Source organism: Xenopus laevis, chromosome 4S (genome assembly GCF_017654675.1).
Source record: "Xenopus laevis strain J_2021 chromosome 4S, Xenopus_laevis_v10.1, whole genome shotgun sequence".
Taxonomy (NCBI): domain Eukaryota; kingdom Metazoa; phylum Chordata; class Amphibia; order Anura; family Pipidae; genus Xenopus; species Xenopus laevis.
In genome coordinates, this window is record NC_054378.1 from 5,032,391 (window position 1) to 5,053,563 (window position 21,173).

At 39.0% G+C, this 21,173-nt stretch overlaps 1 protein-coding gene across 2 annotated transcripts in view; it reads right to left on the reverse strand.

Moving 5' to 3' along the window:
- Nucleotides 1-6,788: 6,788 nt before the first annotated feature.
- The window catches only part of LOC108714928 (anoctamin-3), a 120,911-nt gene continuing 106,526 nt past the window's right edge, over nt 6,789-21,173 (reverse strand). For both annotated transcript variants that reach the window (XM_041560859.1, XM_041560858.1), the window contains 9 exons: nt 20,218-20,329; nt 19,311-19,368; nt 17,908-18,005; nt 16,473-16,618; nt 15,641-15,793; nt 14,578-14,725; nt 13,240-13,320; nt 10,938-11,043; nt 6,789-7,623 (listed from right to left, as the gene is read on the reverse strand). In XM_041560859.1, the coding sequence (XP_041416793.1) occupies nt 7,441-7,623; nt 10,938-11,043; nt 13,240-13,320; nt 14,578-14,725; nt 15,641-15,793; nt 16,473-16,618; nt 17,908-18,005; nt 19,311-19,368; nt 20,218-20,329 (1,085 nt within the window). In that variant the 3' untranslated portion in view covers nt 6,789-7,440. The remainder of the gene's footprint in view (nt 7,624-10,937; nt 11,044-13,239; nt 13,321-14,577; nt 14,726-15,640; nt 15,794-16,472; nt 16,619-17,907; nt 18,006-19,310; nt 19,369-20,217; nt 20,330-21,173) is intronic.

Below are 21,173 nucleotides of genomic sequence, written 5' to 3' on the forward strand. Positions count from 1 at the left end.
GTTTCATGTGTTCAGTGCCGCTTTTATTTACTGTGAGCAGTGATATTTTAGATCAGTGATATTTTAGATCAGTGATATTTTAGATCGGTTTAATGGAGGACTGGGGCTCTGGGTTGATTGGTTAAAGGGGCAGTATAGACTATATATCATAAAACCAAGAGGGGTTATAGAAAAAGAAGGTGTAGAACCCCTTTATTTAGTTCTAAACATGCTTAGTATTATTTTATTTTGGCATAGGATTCTTATAGCAGAAAAGTGCCTGTCTTTGAATGAACCATTTTCCTGCCACGGGAAGATGCCGGGAAGATTACCTATACCTATAACATTTACCTTTGCAGAGCAATGGATTATGCGATGGATATGGGGTCTACAGTTGAGTAGACAATGAACAATTTAGTTCTACCAGTTAATTCACCACTAGTGATGGGCGAATTGGTCCCGTTTCGATTTGCCGAAGAATTTGCCTGCATCAACTTTGACGTTCACGTCAATTTTGTCGCCTGAGTTAAAGTCAATGAGCATCTCAATAATGTTGACCCGCAATGGTTTTGACGTGCTCGACTTTTTCAGCGTGCGTCTAAAATTTTTTAATGCTGGCAAATTTTCACCGCAAATTCGCGCCTGCTGAATTTATTCGCCCATCACTATTCCCCTGGATCTACCAACTTTTGTTTCCTTGGGGAAGTCCTACTTTCTTCTTCTTCTGCTCTGGATTGAGAGGCAAAACTATAGACTAGTTTAGAGTGAGATGTGAAGTCCTGGGTGCCCTGCAACTTTACAGTATGACTGTGAAGATTTTTTTTATTATTATTATTATTATGTAACCTTAATGTCAATAAATGGGGTCCAGGACAAAAATTAAAATACAAACTGGGTTTTGAACCTAAAGGGAAAATGGTATAAATGGTTTCATTTGCAGGTGGTGTCAAACTGTGTATTTCAAAACCAGCCTTTCTGTTGAAACAATTTAAAAGGACTCATTTGCATAATTAAAATATATGTATAAATATTACATTGTAAATCACATTAGTAATAGATACGTATAACATAAACCCTTCTTATTATTGTATTACACAGTAACAATGATAAACCAGTGTTTATATTAAGTCTTATTTCTGCAGTACATGTTCAGCTGCATGAAACGCGTGACTATCCCATTGGAAAAACAATAATAGTGTTCCCCCACAAGATGGTGCTCTTGTACTTCTTTCTGCAAAAGCCTAAAAAAGACTTATTTGAAATGATATTTATTGTGCTGCTAGTAGTCAGAAATATGTCGCTCGCCAACCCTTTCGATGTTACTCCGAATGACCTCAACATGCTTATTAAAATTCCTAGTGTGGAGGCAAGTTCTGCAGGCACAAATACTCATTTTTTTAGTCATACAGAGTCTTTTCCAGGCTAGTTGTTTCCCTTGGAGGGGGGGGGATTTTGCCACAATACAAAAGTTTCCAAGATAAAAAAGTAGTCCTAACAAATAATGGGCTCATTTATCAAATCTGGGCAAGTAGTAACCAATCAGTGCTCGGCTTTTTTCAGGCAGCTGCAGGTAGAACAGTGAATGCAACAATTTGATTGGTTGTTATGGGTAACTGCCCACAGGCAATATTGTCCAGTCTTGATAAATGACCCCCATTGACTTGTCGCCCGCATAAAAAATTGTCAAGCCCCATCAGTTTTTCGGTATGAGAATAGGGTTGGACTGGGCTGGTGGGACACCGGGAAAAAAAGGGAAAAAGACCTGCTTCCCCTGCTGCCCCATAAGGATCACCAAAGCTGCGGCCTTCACAGGTGCATTCACACTAGCACTATGAGTTTTAAAGTTGGGAGGGGACTGCCAGGAGGGCCCTTGTTTTGCAGCCAATAGATTAGCCACAACTGTGCAAGCTATAAAACTATGTTTAATCCTTAAAATGCTTTCCAATACCTGAGTAAACAGCTCTAGGCATTACCTTTGTTTCTTTAGGATAGCAGCTGCTATATTAGCTTGATTTGACATCACTGTCTGAGTCTCTCCCTGCTCACTCACAGCTCTTAGCTCATATTACAGCAGGGAGGGGAGGAGAGAGGGGAGGAAACTGAGCATGCTCAAGCCCTAGCCCTGGAGGTTTAAGCTGAAAACAGGAAGTCTGATACAGAAGCCCATGAGTACACAATAGAAGGAAAGAAATGTGCTGTTTCTTTTGACAGAGGACTCAGAGCAGCATTATTTTGAGGGGTTACTGGTGTATTTATATAGACCTTTCTGATAAAGCTTACTTACTTTTAGCCTTTCCTTCTCATTTAAGAATACTTAAACAACAACAAAAAACTTTCTTCTTTACACAAAATGTCAGATCTGCAAAACATGTCACCGATGGAGTGTAAAGAAACAGCTCCCTCCAGTGGTGGAGTGATATTAATTACTACGCTTTCTCCGCTTCAATGATCAATAAAAATGAAGCCACGGCTTGAGATTACTATTACTCTATTCAACTGTTCTTGAAACTGGGAGTTCCTTATGTCAGACACAGGCACAAGCTCTTATTCTTTATTTATATTTATTTGTTTAAAATAATGACAAATCCTGTTATTTTCATTTGAAATTATCACTTTTGTTTGGGGGGGGTGCTATAATAGGTAAGAATGAACAATAAGGTGACAGTGCAGGAAAATATCCTTCAGCAGGACCATGCAAAAATTATTTTATTTCATCTTTTGTATTCAAAAAAGGTTTATATAACACTCTGACAGATAATAACTTCATTACAAAATCTTGCTCATATAATATGCTTAGAATGGCAGGAGAATGCTGGCTTGGATGGTAGCTGGGCAAAGTGCCCCTCTGACTTGTCTGAGATAATTATTTCATTACGATTGAAGGATAAATATATTCAGCACTTATAGGAGTAGGCTAGAAATTCTACCCATTATGGGGCAGATTTATTTAGGGTCAAAGTGAATTCGAGGGAATTTTCGAAGTAAAAAAATTCAAAATTCAAAGTAATATTTTGGATCCTTCGACCATCGATTAGGATACTACAACTTCGAATTTACTTCGAATTCGATTAGAAGTAAAAATAGTTTGAATATTCAATATTCGATAATCGAAGTACTGTCTCTTTAAAAAAAAACTTTGACTTCAATACTTCAATACGCCAAATTAAACCTGCCGAAGTGCTATGTTAGCCTATGGGGACCTTCTACAGCATTTTTCTACGTTTTTGAAGTCGAAGTAAAAATCGTTCGATCGTACAATAAAATCGTTCGATCGTACGATAAAATCGTTCGATTCGAAGAATTTAATCGTTCGATTTTACTTCGATCGTTCGATGGCCAAATTTGGTGAAAAATCCTTCGACTTCGATATTCGAAGTCGAAGTATTTTAATTTGATGGTCGAATTTCGAAGTATTTTTTACTTCGAAATTCGACCCTTGATAAATCTGCCCCTATGTGTTGAGTTTCTGGTAATGCCAGAACTGTTTAATAGTACAGTCTGTAGAGTCAGCTTCTATGACAGTTGATAACTCCTAAGCTTAGCTTTTCATCAACAGTCTAGACCAGTGATCCCCAACCAGTCACTCGTGAGCAACAAGTTGCTCCCCAACCCCTTGGATGTTAATATCAGTGGCCTCAGAGCAGGTTCTTATTTTTGAATTCCAGGCTTGGAGGCAAGTTTTGGTTGCATTAAAAGCAGAGGTCCTAAAACAGAGGCTCCTGTAGGCTGCCAGTCAACATAGGAGCTTCCAATAGTCAATCACAACCCTTACTTGGCTCTAGCCAGGAACATTTTTCATGCTTGTGTTGCTCCCCAACTCTTGTTACATCTGAATGTTGCTCACAGGTGGAAAAAAGGTTGGGGACCCCCGGTCTAGACAAATTGAGCATGTGCAGTGTCACTGACACTCAGAAAATGGCCTTTGTCAGTACAGGCAGTCCCCGGGTTATGTACAAGATAGGGTCTGTAGGTTTGTTTTTAAGTTGAATTTATATGTAAGAAAATGTACATTTACATTTAAATTCAACAAGACAGATGTTTGTCTTAACATAGTATTTATTTTTACCTTTTTCTGCTCTGCAGTAGACAACACACACCAAAGTGGATTGGGGCAGGTGGTTTATTAAAGCTAAATGCTAATAAAGGCCAAGCAAACCACAGTATGTTACTGTAACAGCCTCTGTTTGTAAGTATGAGTCGTATGTAAGTCGGGTGTATGTAACTCGAGGACTCCCTGTACAGAATAAGTAAACCTTAAAAAAAAACAGTATAGAAAATTGCTCAGGGTGCTTTTCACTTTTGCAGTTTATATTATTTTTTTTCCGTTTCAGAGCAAAGTTTTTATTAACTGTCAATATTATGAATTTTGTAACAATAGCACAACCTGCTGGTGAGTTCCTCTAACTGTGCAGTCAAAGAGATATGCCTTCAGAAGGAAAACAGAGACGTGTTCTGATGTTGCTCTGCTCAGGGAAGAGATCAGAAGCCTCAGATGCCCTTTAGAATGTCCTTCCCAAGCAGAACAATATCAGAACACATCTCTGTTTTCCTTCTGAAGGCATCTCTTTGACTGAACAGTTACAGGAACTAAATGTCTTTGTAGAGTTACAGGAACTCCCCAGCAGGTGACACTATTGTTACAAAATTAATTATATTGCAGTTAATACAAACTTAAATAGCTCTGAAACTAAAAAAATATAATTAATGTAAATTTCTTAGAAATGCAACCCGAACAACTTTACATACACATACCCTTGTTGGCCCCACTGACTTAGACCCGCTCCCTACCCCACACTATGGGGCCCCGGGCCCCACAATCCGACTATAAAGCTTTCAATTATCTATATATACCGTATATATATATATATATATATTTTTGCTGGCAAATTTGCGTGGGAGCTTCATGGCTTTCTTCACCAGCGGTGAAACGTGGAAGTTCACTGTGAATTCTCGTCTGCTGAATTTATTCGTCCATCACTAGTCAGCCTCTAATATAATTGTAATATAAATAAGTATCATGGTTTTTTGGGTTTTCAGACAAGAGAGTAACTGGTGGCCATTTATCACTGCTTTGGCTACTTTGCCCAGCACCATTTACAAAACTGCCAATTTACCCCTGTAAGGACAAAGTATTTGCATGGCAAAGCCCATCTTTATTTTGTGTTACTTGACATTAACAAACCAATTAGAAAATACTGCTTATAAAAATCAGCCGCATGCTTTACGGAAGCATAAAAATGAGTCGTTTTCCTGAATCTCAATGCATATACTTTGTAAATTCATTAAAAAAAAACCTGCCAACTGCACTCAGATACATTGCTGTTACATCACAATGTCAATATCTTTCCATGTTGCTTTTTTTTTTTGGTTTTTATTTTTGTACCAAGACATATTTGTCTAAGACCTAATTTTTTCCATGTCCACAAGGCATACGTTTTTCGTCCCGTCAGGGTAAACTGCATAGTTATTGTCTCTTGTTCAGCAAGGTTTCTTCTTGTTAATAATAATAATAATAATAATGATACATCAAAAGCTGCAAGAGTGAGCACCTATGGATTATGCAGCACCCACTCTGGCAGAAAATGTAAAAAACCTTTAATAAAAATGTTGGGTGTTAAAGATGGGGCATATAACTTTGAAATTAACTTTCAGGGGGTTATTTACTAAGGTCTGAATACCCGAAATTCCCACGAAATCTGAAAAATGTGTGATTTTTTTTGTTATAATAGGCTTTAAAAAAATCAAAAAAAAATGTCAGAATTTATTAAACCCCGAGGGCTAAAAATCCCGAATATAAAAACACGGCATCTCAAACCTGTCGAGGTTGCATAAAAATCCATGGGAACAGTCCCATTGATTTTTGGTTGCGTTGGGGTTTCTGGCAATTTCAGAATGTTTTCGGAGCTCTCGGGTGAAAACTCTGAGATTTCGGGGGAAAATTCACGTGAAAATCTTTACACGCAAAGAAAATTTTCGGGAAAATGTAAGAATAAATAAGCGTTAAAAACCTGAGCGGTTTAGATCGGAGTTTGTAGAAGCCAATATTGAGATAAATTCGGACCTTGATAAATAACCCCCTAAGTGTCTTTAGCTTCATGAGTACTTTTTTGTCTGTTTGCTGGGGTCACTGACTCAGCAACCAAATAGCATTTTAAAGTTCATGCTACAAAGCAGCACAAAGGAAAAGCTAATTGTTTAAAAAACATAAAAATGAACACTTTTGGGGTTATTTATTAAAGTCCGAATCCAAAAAAAAATATATATAAAATATGAATTTTTAGTGGTAAAAAACCTCTAATTTTTTCGAGATTTATTATGCCCAGCAGATGGAAAAAGTCTGAATCCGATAAGACTCTGTGGTCTGCGCTGGAATTAGCCCAAAATCACACTATTTTTGGCTTTTCAGGCAAAAATCCTTTTTAGGGAAAAAGTCAGATCAAAAAAGTAAAATCCAAAAGAATTGTACAGTTTGAATGTTTGCACGATATGGAGTTTTTACCCAATATATCTTACAGGGGGGCTCCTTTTGCCTAGAAGATGTATTAGAGGTCACTCTATTAAACTCACCAGACGTCATGTCTCTCTACATGCAGGATTTGTGCAAAAGGCAGTTATTTTTGTTTGTACTGGAATCAGTTATTTGAGTGAGCTCTAATACATCTGCTAGGAAAGGAAGCCCCCCTATAAGATATATTGGATCATTCATCTGACATCTGACATGAAGACAGTATGAAGAGAAACAGATGCTGAAGGAGGAATAGTGAAGATAAACTTGATTATTTCAGAAACAAAAAATAATTTTTAATTGATTGTATTTAGAAAATTTCTTATTTCAGTATGATGACGCTTATATTAAATTTTCATTTTGGAGATAGTTCCCCTTCAAGTGTAAAGTGAGTTTAGTGTGATGGTCCTGGTACTTAAGATAAATACAGTATTGGGGCAGTGGATTTAATATGTTACCAAGTCACATCCTCCTAGTCTGTCCTCACGTTATGAAACCTTAAGTAGTTGGTGAGCACAATGGAATTAAAGTTGAAATGGTATCTCCATGCATTGCATGGTAACAAGGCATTTTAAAGCTGCTGATATCAATGGCAGGAGCTGCGCTTGCTCCGGGCAGTACACAGCCTGCAAAATACAAACAAAACTCTGTTCTTTCCTCATCCAGAAAGCACAAAGCAAATAGTATGTTCAAGTCAATGTGGTCTTTGGACATGCCCCAACTGAAAAAGATCTTCATGCATCGCCATGAAACAAGTAAAAATATATAAGAGGCCACATCTTCAATTATCCCGAGGTATCTGCTTTGAGGTTCTTCCGAAAGGTCACCAAATGGACCAGTCCATTCTGGCTTCTGTTCCAGTTTTCAAAAAATACAATATACGCATATATACTGTATATGTAGAATAAGATCATGATCCATTCGGTTTGTGCAGAGTCAAAATCTTGTGCTGTCAGCTAAGGCCATTCATGGTTATAGTGCCTCCCATTCTTTTTCCTCTCCCGCTGTAAATGTTCCAGCTCAGCTTCATACATCATCTCCTGGACCAGGTACTTTTCTCTTCTCATTCGATCACACAAGTCTTTAGGCATATCAGGGATCAGGTAGGCAATGAAGGATTTGATTCCAAATACAAGGTGCTAAGAGATCGAGAGGAACAATTTTCTGAATTATAAATAAGATACAAACGATACCTTGAACAATATACACAATTATAACAAGTTGTATTTAAGTTGATGTGATCATCAGTTAAGGGATGGGCGAATTTGCTGAAAAAATTAATTAGCGGAAATTTGCCACGTCAAAACGGCGGTGGCGGGTTCTACGCCGGTGACAATTAAACGGACAACAATTGACGACGTGCATCAATTGTCGCTGGCGTTGAAATTGTTGCCGACGTCAAAATTCCCATTTCACATATTTTTTGAACATTTTGTGAATTTAGCAGGAAATTCGCGAATTTCGTGGGAAATTCACGGGAGATTCACCAATTTTGGGACAATGGGACAAAATCGTCCATCACTATTTAAGTAACGTTGTATTTTCCTTGCCATCACAAAGTATCACTGCATTGTGTAGTTTTAGTCAAGCATTGTGGTATTTGTGTAATACAGGTATGGAACCTGTTATCCAGAATTCTCGGGACCTGAGGTTTTCCTGATAACGGATCTTTCTATAATTGGGATCTTCATACCTTAAGTCTACTAGAAAATCATATAAATATTAAATAAACCCAATAGGCTGGTTTTGCTTCCAATAAGGATTAATTATATCTTAGTTGGGATCAAGTACAAGTGACTGTTTTATTATTACAGTGAGAAAGGAAATAATTTTTCAAAATTTGAATTATTTGGATAAAATAGAATTTATGGGAGACAGTCTTTCTGTAATTGGGAGCTTTCTGGATAACGGGCTTCCGGATAACAGGTCCCATACCTGTACTAAAATATTCCTAGCAGTATAGTAACTGAGCAGCAGATGGCAGCCAATACATTACATTTAAAATGAATATGGCGTGGCTGCCTAAGTGCTGCGTTCACATGGATTCTAAGGAAAAAACTCAGCAGGAATTATTGTAATTTTGCATCAGCGAATCATATCCTGAAATTGTCAGTTTGGATGGTAAATTGCCAAAAAGCTGCTTCTTTAAACCTGCTGGGGATTTGCTGTAATTGAGCCTTTGGAAGTGGTGAACATGGGAATTAGCAACTTTCATCATGGGTTTCTTTTTGTTGTTGTTAATGGTTCTGTTTATATTTACTTACTTTCATAGTAAAAACCCTATAGGGGGACATTTTTCAACCCCCGGGGTGCAAGTACAAGAGCGAACTTCATTGCACTAATGATCAAATGAGCACTTGCACCCAGGGGAATGAAGTTCTGTAGTAAGAGGCCCATTTTCAAAGTTCGAATTTCGAATTTTAAAACTTGCCTAAACTCCCATAAATTCCAAATCGAAATTTATTAAAAAAAATTGAATTTGTAAAACTTGGATGACTTAAATCGACCCGAAAACTCAATTCGAATTCGATTACAATTCAAATAAATTGATTTGAGTTTTTTCTCCGAAAAAATCTTGAATGTCAGGAAGGCTACACAAAACTCCAAATTGATCCCTGGACGTCTCTCATTGACTTAAACAGCATTTCGGCAGGTTTAAGGTGACGAATAGTCGTATTTGAGTTCTGAGGGCCAGAGTATGATATATCTCGAAAATCTAATTTTTTTAAAAAAAACTCTAATCAAATTTTAATAACTCCCTAGTCGAAATTGACAGTTTTGACCATAAAAGACCTTGAAAATTCAAATTTCTAATTCATCCCTTGATAAATCTGCTGACACTATCGGGGGACATTTTCCAAACGAATCAAATCAAAAAATCAAATGAGCTCTTGCTCCCAGAGGAATGATGTTCTCTGTACTAAGAGGCAGAGAACTCGAATTTCGATTTCAACCCTTAATAAATCTGCCCCTTGAGGGGCACATTTATCAAGGTTCAAATTTCGAGTTCATGGGAGTTATTTTAAACTCCCATGAACTCTAAATTCGACCAACTTATTAAAAAATCTAATTTTTTGTCCTCCGGTGGATAGGATCGACCCACAAACTGGAATCGTATTCGAATCAAATCTGATTTTCGGGAAGGCAACAAACAACTCCTTATTAATCCCAGGACATCCCCATGGGCTAAAACAGCAATTCAGCAGGTTTAAGGTGGCAAATAGCCGAATTTGAGTTCTTAAATGGCCAGTGTATGATAAATTTCAAAAATCTAATTAGAATTTTAAAAAAAAAATCTAAACTAATTTTATTAACTCCCTAGTCGAATCTGACAGTATAAAAATTTGACCATAAAAAATAACTCGAAATTCTAATTTCTAATTTTCAGTTTGACCCTTGATAAATCTGTATGCAGAAAGTAGTGCCAGGAGAGCCCGAGAAAGGCAGCAAGATAGGGCCCTGATACAGCCCTCCTGAGCTCCTGTAAGTTAGTGGGCAGGTAGAGGGTAGGTGAGGGGACATCTACATGTTTCTGCCTACCCTTCTTAGATGGAGCACTTCCTAACCAGGGCCAGATATTTAGATTTTGGGCCCTTATTCCCCCTGCTTGCACTCCACCTCCCCCCAGCTGCTTCACACCACCCCTGCTTCCTCTGCTTAAGTATGATCACCTTTTCTGTGAGTTGGACTCAAATTGCTGTCAAAATCTTCTGCCCAGACCCCAGTGGAGATGTGGCTCATGGTCAGCATGCTACCCAGCAAATTAATGCTGCACTAGGCTTGGGTAGGGATGTTACCTGGCCAGTATTATACCAGCCTGGTGGGTAAAAATGATGCTTGATGTCAATGTTTTCCTAGAAAACGTGGCAACCCTTGACCCTGGGCCTTTGTGACCTGCCCACAAATCTGGGCTTGGGCAGCACTTAATCCAAAAGTCATACTGCACAGGTCTCTGTGCTTAGAAATGGAGGGCAGAAGCCTACATCAAGTTACACAATGCAGGACGGAGCATTCTACTGATTATTTGGTCATTTCTACCTACTATGGGCCTCTGGACAGAGGGTCAAAACCTTGGACTGCCCAGGTACAGTTGTAGACCCATGCCTATGTTTATCATGAAAAATTAGAGGTCATAATCAATGTCTATTGATAAATTCGCCTGGCATGGATTCGCACAGAATTTCCGTGTTCTGCCGCAGGCAAATAAATTTGCGAAACAAAATGGGAGAAATCCTCCCATCACTATCTATGTCATCTTTTTGCAGCAAAAAGGTAAATTGGACTCAAAGCTTCATCCCTGCCTTGGCTTTCACCTGCTTTACTTCATACAAGAAGGCTGTGTCAGTCCAAAGACTTTTGGGTAAAATATATAAGAGGATATAGGTGATCTTGAAGCCATTCATGGTTTCTCCAAAGCAAATAATTAACTTTATTATTTTTTAAAAAATCTTACCTCAAAAACAATAATAAAAGCCAACCGTGCAGCGAGAACATGCCAGAACTGTAACGTGAATTCGTAGGGGTTGGAGCTCCAAGGAGGCTCTCGGTAATCTCTGTATCTGTGAATGACGATTGCACATGTAACTGCCGGAAACCAGTAACTATTGTAGTAATATTCACATGCTCAACTAATGTTTCAGAAAGGTGTGTGATAGGGGGCTCCAGGGCTCATTTACTGACTGCAGGGCTGGTGCAAATATGGGCACAAAAAAAGTTTTTTGCACTTTTGCCCCACACTTAGGGTAGGGGCACACGGCGCGATTTCGCCGCGATTCTGCGCTAAGCGAGTTGTCGCTGCGTTTTTTAAGCCGAAATAGCTTTGCTAACTTTGGCGCTGGCGTCAATGCAAATCGCGGCGAAATCGCTGCGCTAATTCACACGCGGCGATTCGTTTTCTATTGTCGTCCGAAGTTGCCTCGCTGGGCGTTTCCGGGCGACAGTAGAAAAAGAATCGCCGCGTGTGAATTAGCGCAGCGATTTCGCCGCGATTTGCATTGACGCCAGCGCCAAAGTTAGCAAAGCTATTTCGGCTTAAAAAACGCAGCGACAACTCGCCCAGCGCAGAATCGCGGCGAAATCGCGCCGTGTGCCCCTAGCCTAAGGGGCACATTTACCTAGGGTCGAATATCGAGGGTTAATTAACTATGGCTGAGCGATCAGATTACGATGAGAGCGCAATGGGCTCCGGCGGGATCGGTCAGGACAAAATCAAACCTGTCCGATCGACCTAACGACTGATCTACGCTGGATGAAAAATGTCGGGACTCTCCACACACAGTCGAATCCTTGATTCGTACGATAGGATCTTTGCGTCTATGGCCACCTTAAGGGGTACAAGTTCACAGTCCAGAGTGTTGATATATGAGCCTTCTGTGCTGCATGTAGAGTATTATGCACCTAGGGTGCAATCATGGTGGGGGGCACACTTTTTGAACCCCTTTTATCACACCTTTTCCGAAGTTGCCCCAAGTTTTCCTTGTGAGGCAACTTCAGGCGACTTCAGAAAACGAATCGCTCCAAGTGCCATCCCGCCGGCGATTTACATTTTAGCTGGCGGGAAGGTAGGGGAGGCAGTTCGGGAGATTAGTCGCCGCGAAGAAGAGATTTGTCGCCGTTGGCTAATCTCCCTGAATCTGCCTGTGTGCCCTGACCCTTGAGGGGAATATTTTTACCTTCTTTTTTATTTTTTTGCAGGCTCAGGTACATGGAGCAATATGGTGGCAGTTGGCACAGGTACACAAATGTTTGGGGCAATATGATGGATGTTTGGCTCCTGCTGGCACAGGTACAAATTAGGGGCAAAATGATGGATTTTTTTGGCTGCTGCTGGGATAGGTACAGATTGGGGGTAACAATATGATGGATGTTTTGGCTTATGCTGGCAAAGAAAGAAATGAGTGGCCTTATCAGTAATGCTCTAAAGCAGTGATCCCCAACCAGTAGCTCACAAGTAACATGTTGCTCCTCACCAACCCCTTGGATGTTGCTCCCAGTGGCCTCAAAGCAGGTGCTAATTTTTTAATTACAGACTTGGAGGCAAGTTTTTGTTTCATAAAAACCAGGTGTACTGCCAAATATAGCCTCCTGTAGGCTGCTAATCCACATAGGGGCCACCAAATCGCCAATTACAGCCCTTTTTTTAGGATGTTTTTGTATGCCCGTATTGCTCCCCAACCAGGCCTGGGCCTAGGGCGGCAAAAAAAAGGGGTGCATGCTTCCCAGCTGCATCCTAAGGAGCAATGGGTACTCCGGTTCTTGAGTATGCACTCGGCGGGGTTCCGTGTCTAGGACACCGGCGCTAGGACTCTGTGGCCACGGGAAGGGCGCAAGTGAAGAGTCTGACGCTGTTCATTTTTGAATGTGGCTCACGGGTAAAAAAGGTTGGGGAACCCTGTTCTAAAGGAATATTTGTGAACTTATTCTTATAAGCAAAAATACACTAGAGAGTAAACTGCAGCAGGAGCAGTCACTTAAAGTAACCAGTTAAGTATCTGCTTTTATTTTCCAACTTCTAGCACAAGTTCTGATGGATAATACTAGTGACGTAGTTTGGCACTTACATAAAGTATTCTCCCCAAACCTCCAGCGCATTTATACATGAATAGATATTGTATAAACACAGTGGTAAAAAACTGCCCATAGCTCGGCATTAGCTTTTTAAAAACCTCTTTCTCACATTGCACCACTTCCATCCAGGCATTCTATAAAATAACAAAGATTGTTCCAATAAGGAGATTTAATGAGCACTTCTGTACCTGCAGTATCCGGAATATCCCTGCCCGAGCTCTTTTAGATCGAATACAGATAAACTGCTATTTACATAACCTTCAAGGCATCTGAAAAACAAGAAGGACAAGAATTCTGATCAAATACAGTCTATGTTAAAAACAAATTATCATGTGTATAACTGGAACAATCAAACATATTTTCTGTGTCACATTAGCTTAATTACTATTGTTTCTACTATTCATTCACCAAGTAGGGACGAGCAATGTGTTCTCCTGATACAGATTCTTGGTTAAAGGGATACTGTCATGGGATAAATTTTTTTTTTTTTTTTCAAAACGCTTCAGTTAACAGTGCTGCTCCAGCATAATTCTGCAATGAAATCTATTTCTCAAAAGAGCAAACAGATTTTTTTATATTTAATTTTGAAATCTGACATGGGACTAGGCATATTGTCCGTTTCCCAGCTGCCCCCAGTCATGTGACTTGTGCTCTAATAAACTTCAGTCACTCTATACTGCTGTACTGAAAACCAAAAAATATCCTTAGCATCTTTTAAATGGGCATCCAATCTTATTTTTTTGTAGATGTTATAGTTTCTAAATTATTTGCCTTCCTCTTTTTCAGATTGCAGTTTTCGACACAGCGCATTTCTCGCCGGCAAATTTTCACCGCAGTTTTGTGAATTTATTCACCGGGCGGTAAAACACGGAAATTCGCTGCAAACTGGACAAATTAGAGAGCTGAGAGCAAACAATTTAGCCTAAGTAAATGGCTCACCAGAAACCCTGCAGTCTTATTGGTGAACCCAAAAGACCAATCAAATTTTAATGGCCAAAGTGACAATTTTAATTTCCTTTTCTAGTTTACGATTAGTGATGGGCGAAAATTTCTAAAAACGCATTGAAGTCTTTGAAGTCAATTGGTGTCAAAATTATTATGATGCACGTCAATTTTAACGCCTGCGAAAAAAGTTATACCCGCACCTTTTTTGTCCGAATGCTTGAAAGTCAATGGGCAACCTAAAAATTTTAACCTGCGACAATTTTTATGCATGTGGCTATTTTGATGAGAGACAAAATTTTTCCATCTCACCCACAAATTTTAACTGCAGCTTCACAAATCTATTCGCATAACGCATAAAATGTCCGCAAATTCGCACCTGCCGAATTTATTCGTCCATAACTATTTACTATTAATGGTGATGCAGAAAAATTAATCCAGGATAAAATAAACAGTGAGAAAGGGCCTAACTATGACCAAACCATTCCAAGTGCTGTGATTTGAGAAATGACCCCATTTATAAAATAGTAGGATTAGTGAACATGCAGAAGTGGGAAAGGAGGTTTTAAAAATGAGAAAATTACTTTTCATGTCGGTATCCTTGATCTAAACATGGACCATACTTGAATGCATAGACAAAACGGGGGATATAGTCTGAGGTGATGGCAATAACAAAGGCATTGGTGATAACAGCAAGGACGCCAATCCCTTCCAGGATGCCATACCAGATACCTGGGGGGAAAAAACGGCAGATTAAACAGATAAAATGTTAAAGCAGGAAGGAAATATGTTTCCTTGTCATATTGTTGAAAGCACTGCGGTTCCATGTACAGGAACTTTATTTTCCCTCTCATTAATTAAAACAAAAGCATCCCTATGAGTTACGTTCACTTAAAGGACATGTAAACCCACCACACAAATTTAATCAGTGACCAGCCTCTTTGAAATCTTTAGATAACTGCCACTCTGGTTGTTAAAAGGTTAACAGTAAGGCTGCAGCATCCCCTTAATCACTTAGAATTTCTTCTACTCCTCTAACCCACTCTGCCTCCTCCCTCAGGAATTTGCTTTGGCTGTTGGCTCATGAGCATGCTCAGTTCTTCTCAGCTCAGATTACTAAACACACCCTCCAGTCTAACAGCCAATGAAGAGAAAGCATTGCTGGTTCCCATAGAAACTCTAGCTGTCAGATCCTATTATTTTCCTCTAACCACTCCTCCTCCGGTCCAAATTAACATTACAGTGATCAACCCCAGCAGAACTGTTTATTAAAGTATATTGTGCCTGTGTAAACCTGCATTATGCATTGTGTGAACTTTACAGCATACGTGTCTCAATGTTACTGATGTGTCAGAGGGAAAATGGCCGCCAGGTGAAAGCTATTTTTTTAGGAAAATGTGATGGGGCTGGCAAATGGAGGGAGTATATGCAGTATAAATTATGTAGATTGGGTGGAGAAGATATGCCCAACTTATATACAAGCTTTACATGTCCTTTAATGAAGGGAATTTATTTCAAAATTCTGCTATTACCTGCAGATGAAGAAGAGAATTATATAAACGGTATTTACGTATTTACTTATTTTCCCTTGTTTCAGTAGGCAAGTTTTCTAAGCTCATACTTTCTGCTGGACATTCTCACACGTACCGATATCAGTTGCCCGGGCTGGCATGGGTCTTCTCCACTGTGTTACAAACTTGTAGGCATCCAGTCTTATCTCAATGATGTTGTTCAGCAATGCAAGGAGTGGCGCCAAAGGAAAAGCAGCAACGAATATTGTAGTGAAGCCAAACTGTATAACTGAAAAGGTTTGGTTTGGTTATTTTATTTAGAACATAGTTGATTTATGGTTCATTTAAGTTGTGAACACAGATATTTAGGTTGTCCATGTCCATAGCCAGCAGCGCTCTCCTGCTAATAGTGGTTATTACAGAATAATGATAGTTTGTACTAACATCAAAATTCACTTTCTCACTTTGACTAGTGATGGGCGAATAAATTCGCCAGCCATGGATTTGCGATGAATTTCTTCTTCACATTTGCGAAACTGTGGCAAAAATCCACTGTGACTAAAAAAAAACAATGGTGACGCATCAAAATAGTAATGCGGTGTTTCTTTGCATATCACATTTATGACATGCAAAAGAAGGAATACTATGGGGTGCAAGGTGCTCCATAGATATTTGCATGATGCTTGCCTATGCAGGGCTTAATTAGTCAGATGTAGTGATGGGTGAATAAATTCGGCAGGCGTGAACTTGAGGCAAATTTCCGCAATTCACCGGCAGTGAATACATTTTTGAAACTGCTAAAAAAAATTTCCGGCGAAATGCGTGTCAGAATAAACAGTCACGCGTCAACATTTAGCAAATTTTTTTGCCGTTTTGCGAATTTCGCAGGAAATTCGCCCATCACTAGTCAGATGACAATCCTAGCATAGTTTTAAAGTTTACTCTGATATTCTGGTAGAAATGCTTACCCATTTCTAAATATTCTTCCATAAGGCCATGTGCATTCATTGGCTGCAAGTTCCAGTCTTTTTCCCACTGGGGCATTGTACATTTGTTTTCTGCCATCTGGCTGCCTTTCTTGATCTTCCGCCGAGACCACCAGTTCTGTAGCAGTCTAAAAAAAGCACAGGGCATTAGGAATTACAAGACTATCTACATCTACCCCTTTAGCGGCACATACCTGGTGTATACATAAAATATTCTGTAGGAATATAACTTTTAACCAAAATCAATGACTATCCCTCTCTGTGTAGGGCTACTGCTTAATGGCATTTATAATCTAATTTAGTTGCATGAGATTAAATTCAAATTCGTATTTTCGGAAAAAAAAATTGGTCAAAACTCACAAATATACAATTTAAGACCACCAACTTGAATTTGAATTAGACTGTGAGATTTATCACAGCTCGACCCTGAAAACAGTTCTAATTCAACTATTCGCCACCTAAAACCTGCCAAGTTCATGTAGAAGTCAATGTCAGAGGTCCAGTGAACCATTTGAAGATGTTAATTGCCTTCCTAACATTAAAGGCTTTTTTGGAGGAAAACTCATTTCGAATTCGAGTCGACTATGATTTGAATTTTCAAGTCATTCCTATTCAATCTAATGTTAGACGTTCGAGTTTTTTCATAAATAAACTCCCGTTCAAGTTGTGAATTCATTTGAATTTATTCAATATTAAAAAAAATTCACATAACTTCTAAATTCGACCTACAATAAATAACCCCCTTAATATAAAAAGCAACAATATGTGTGTGTACTGTATGGGGGTGATTTATCAAAATCCGACTTTTTCTGATTTCTTAAGTAAAAAAAAGTACGACCAAATCCACAGTTCGACCTTATTTATCTAAAAAACTCTACATAATCAGTTTGGAAAAAAAATTGAAGAATTCAAGTTTTTGAGAATTTTTTTTTCTTTTGTGAAATCGCTCGAAACCCCCTGATTTTTTTCAGATTCTTGCACGAAACTCAGCGCAGACCATAATATCTTCAAATTTGAAATGGGACCTTTGCCATTGACTTCTACAGGACCCAGACAGCTTGGAGATGGAGTATTTTCGGATTTGGACTTTTAGCAGCCTCTGGGTATAATACATGATAAAAAATGTTAGGGTTTTTTTCCCTCTAAAAATTTGGATTTTATAGTAAAAAAAAACCTTGATTTTTGGGCATTTGGACTTTAATAAATAACCCCCTAAGTGTGTGAACGAGTCACCAGATCATCACTTGACCTGGAGAATCAAACAGCAATACTTATATAGCAATTCAGATGGTGGATCTGTGCAATTTGGTCAACCGTTTTTCATAAATATGGACCATCCAATATCAGTCTTTAAATAGACTATGGCTATGTTTTGTCCACCACCACCCAACAAAGGAGTTTAATACGCCAAACTTACGGGTATCCAAGTTCCATGAAGTTATTCCACATTTGCTTCAATACCATTATGACTCCCATTTGTAAGCACAGGTCTATGAGGCAGCCACTGGGATGACACTGAGCAGAAACAATGAGACATTTAACCAAAGATTAAAGGCTAACTTTAATATTAATGTAATATATTCAGTTAATATGGTACAGTAATAAAGTATAATATGCAGAAAAGTCATATTAATATGAGTCGTGTCTAATGATTGGCGAATAAGTTCAGCAGGCGCAAATTCACGGCAAATTTCCATGTTTTGCCGCCAGCGAATAAATTCGCAAAAATGCCGCAAAATTTTGTAGGCGAAAATTCTCCAGCATGTAGAATTCAGTGGTAAGCTGGCACAAAAACTGGACTTCACTCCAAAATAGATGCAAATTAAAAGTTTTATTACGCAAAAAGGAACATTAAAATTCTCTGCGTCCAAAAATTTTGGAAGTGAGACGGAAAAGTCGATTGCGTCTAAACCGCTGTGACATCCATTAATTTTAACGCAGACGTCCATATTGATGTGAGTGTCAGAATTTTTAGAATTTTTGCGAATTTTCGAAATTTTTTCTAAATGCGACAAATTCACCCATCACTAGTCATGTCTCATATTAGCAACAAAGCTGTTCTTGTTACACAACTGACTGCAAACTGCTGGGGACATTGTTTTGCAATATTTTATGATGTGCATTTTTTTTTTTACAACATAATAATTGCGTAATGACTATAGAACAGACTAACAACTAAACAATTCCTTGTGCTACAGAAATTACTGCCAGGGTAAAATATTAAATAAATAACAGTATTGGCAGAGCTTAGGCTGTTTTCATGCCTCTTTCATGTATCTAGTCCCATTAAGGCCCTACTGTCAAATTTTTATGAAATGTACAGTAGGGTTTAAAAATGAATTTGTTTAATTTCCTCCTCAGCTCGGCGTAGATTGGTGGAGAAATTCTCTGCAGCATCAGAGTAATGGCGGTAGAAAATGTATCAATTGCAGTAGCTGATCTTCTAGTAAAGCTAAAGGAACATGCTCAGTAGGAGCTGAAGCTGCTGATACCAATCAATGCATCAACGGTCACTGTGGGAAGCATTAGTAAAGAAATGTACTGTATGAACTAATATATCATGTATTTGATAGGGAAGCAATGTTCCTTTTAATTTCTTGTAGGCCACATTTGCAAATATGAACTTTATCCTTGTTAATCCATAACCCCCTCACTGTATCAAGGAGTCTGGAGTCTTGACCACTTTGTAATATCCAGTATATGTGTCTGCATTTGATTATGGACTTCAGTTCCCATTATTCCCCATCCTGGGTAGGCATGAGTTGTCCCTTATTCTGTCAGTACTCCTTGAGAAATAACATGCAAAAGGTTTTTATTTACCTCTTCCAGTCTCCACCTTTGAAACAGTCTGTTGTATTTCCCTGGTCGTCCTGCAAATCTGGAAATAAAACGTATATTGCAGCTCAATCCTATAACAATAAAAATAAGAACATAGGACCTGTAGAATTTTGTCCTAGGGCAATCCTGGTTCCCCAAATACCCTCATGTCCAGTAGCATAAGTAGAGTGCCCCCCCAGTGCAAAAAAATTCAGAGGGGCCCAGCACAATACAATCCCCATCCTCCCACCCACTTCCCACCTCCGCCCACTTCCCACCCGGACTCCGCCCGCTTCCCATCCAGACACTTCCCACTTCCCACCCAACTATCCACCCTGCACCAACGTGCTCTACTTCCCCGCTGCAGGTAAGAAAGTGGCTTAGGAAGGGGGCGTTCTGGCTATAAATATGGGTGGAGTTGGGCAGCATGTTGCCCCCTAAAATCCTGCCACACTAGGCCAGGGCCTTGGTGGTCTCTCCACAAATCCAGGCCTGGCAGTAAATGCTTGCTGCTGAGAGGTTACTAAATCAGTAGCAAGTAGTGATGGGCGAATAAATTCGTCAGGGCCAATTTTCCAAATTTCACTGCCGGCGAATGAATTAGTGAAACTGTCGCGAAGATTCGATGCGTCAAAATATTTTGGACGCGCATAGGAAAAGTTGCTTGCATCAAAACCATCGTGCATCAACATTATTTGGACGCCCATTGACTTTAACGCCAGCGTCAAAATTTTGCGTTTCATTACTTTTTCGCCATTTTCGCGATTTTCGGCAAAACAAAACGGGACAAATTCGCACATCACTTTTAGCAAGCCTTGTAGCTTTTACTGCCCCCAACCTTAATGATTGCCAACATACTTTATTATTTACAGATATGCCCCCATCACTTAATAGATAGATAGAATCATACCTGCCCAGGAAAAATGCAATGTAAAAAATTGAACTGTTTAAGTTGACAAATTGGAAAAGGAACATTTTCAAGGCGAAACTGTTTTCCCATTCTGAATCTGTTCTTGGGTGCTCTAGAAAAAGAATCAAAAAAGAGCACATGAATATAAGTTAATGACATTGGGGGCCTTATCTCTGAAAATCCGAATTTTTCTAAGTATGTAAATAAAAAAGTCCGACCAATCTAGAATCCAGGATTGGAAATTCTTGATTGGAAAAAGCACAACAGATCGGGGAAAAACTCGATGACATTTTTCAGGCTTTTTCCTGAAAAGTCAGAATTTTTATATATATAAATATATATAAAAATATAATAAAATCAGTTTAGTGGAGAAAATTAACTTCTCATCATTTTCTAACAATTATAGGTCATTTTAGCAATATCTCCTCTTGATGAAGACTGGCTTGCAACTGGTTTACTTTAATAACAAATTTCTTACCAAACAGCATTGAACTCCATAAAGTGAGCTCTTTAGTATGAACAGAATTCTGAGAAGAAAATGTCAAATCGGTGGGGTATGCCTCAGAGTTTGGACCCTCCCAGTGATTCTAGCCACGTATCTTCTACTTGGCTGGTGGACACATCATCTTCTCATCCTCCAGGTTTTCCCTGCCTGCACAGAACTTTTTCCGAGATTTCTCTACTGAGGCAATTCTAAGATGTTGCACATGCACATGCAGAACAGAAATCTCAGAAAAAATGGAAAACAGGAAAAAGATGGCAGTGGGTGCATTTTTGAATAGGAGGACCGCCAGTCAAGGGTAGAAGGTTCCTAACAATATAGTGACCTTTCCTTTTTCTTTAATGTACGCATGGGTGGAATAGCTGTGATGTCCAACGGGTGGTCATACCTTGTAGGTGGGTCCCATTAGGACAAGAGTATCATAAAATGGATGAGCGTAGGTATGTGGTGTTGT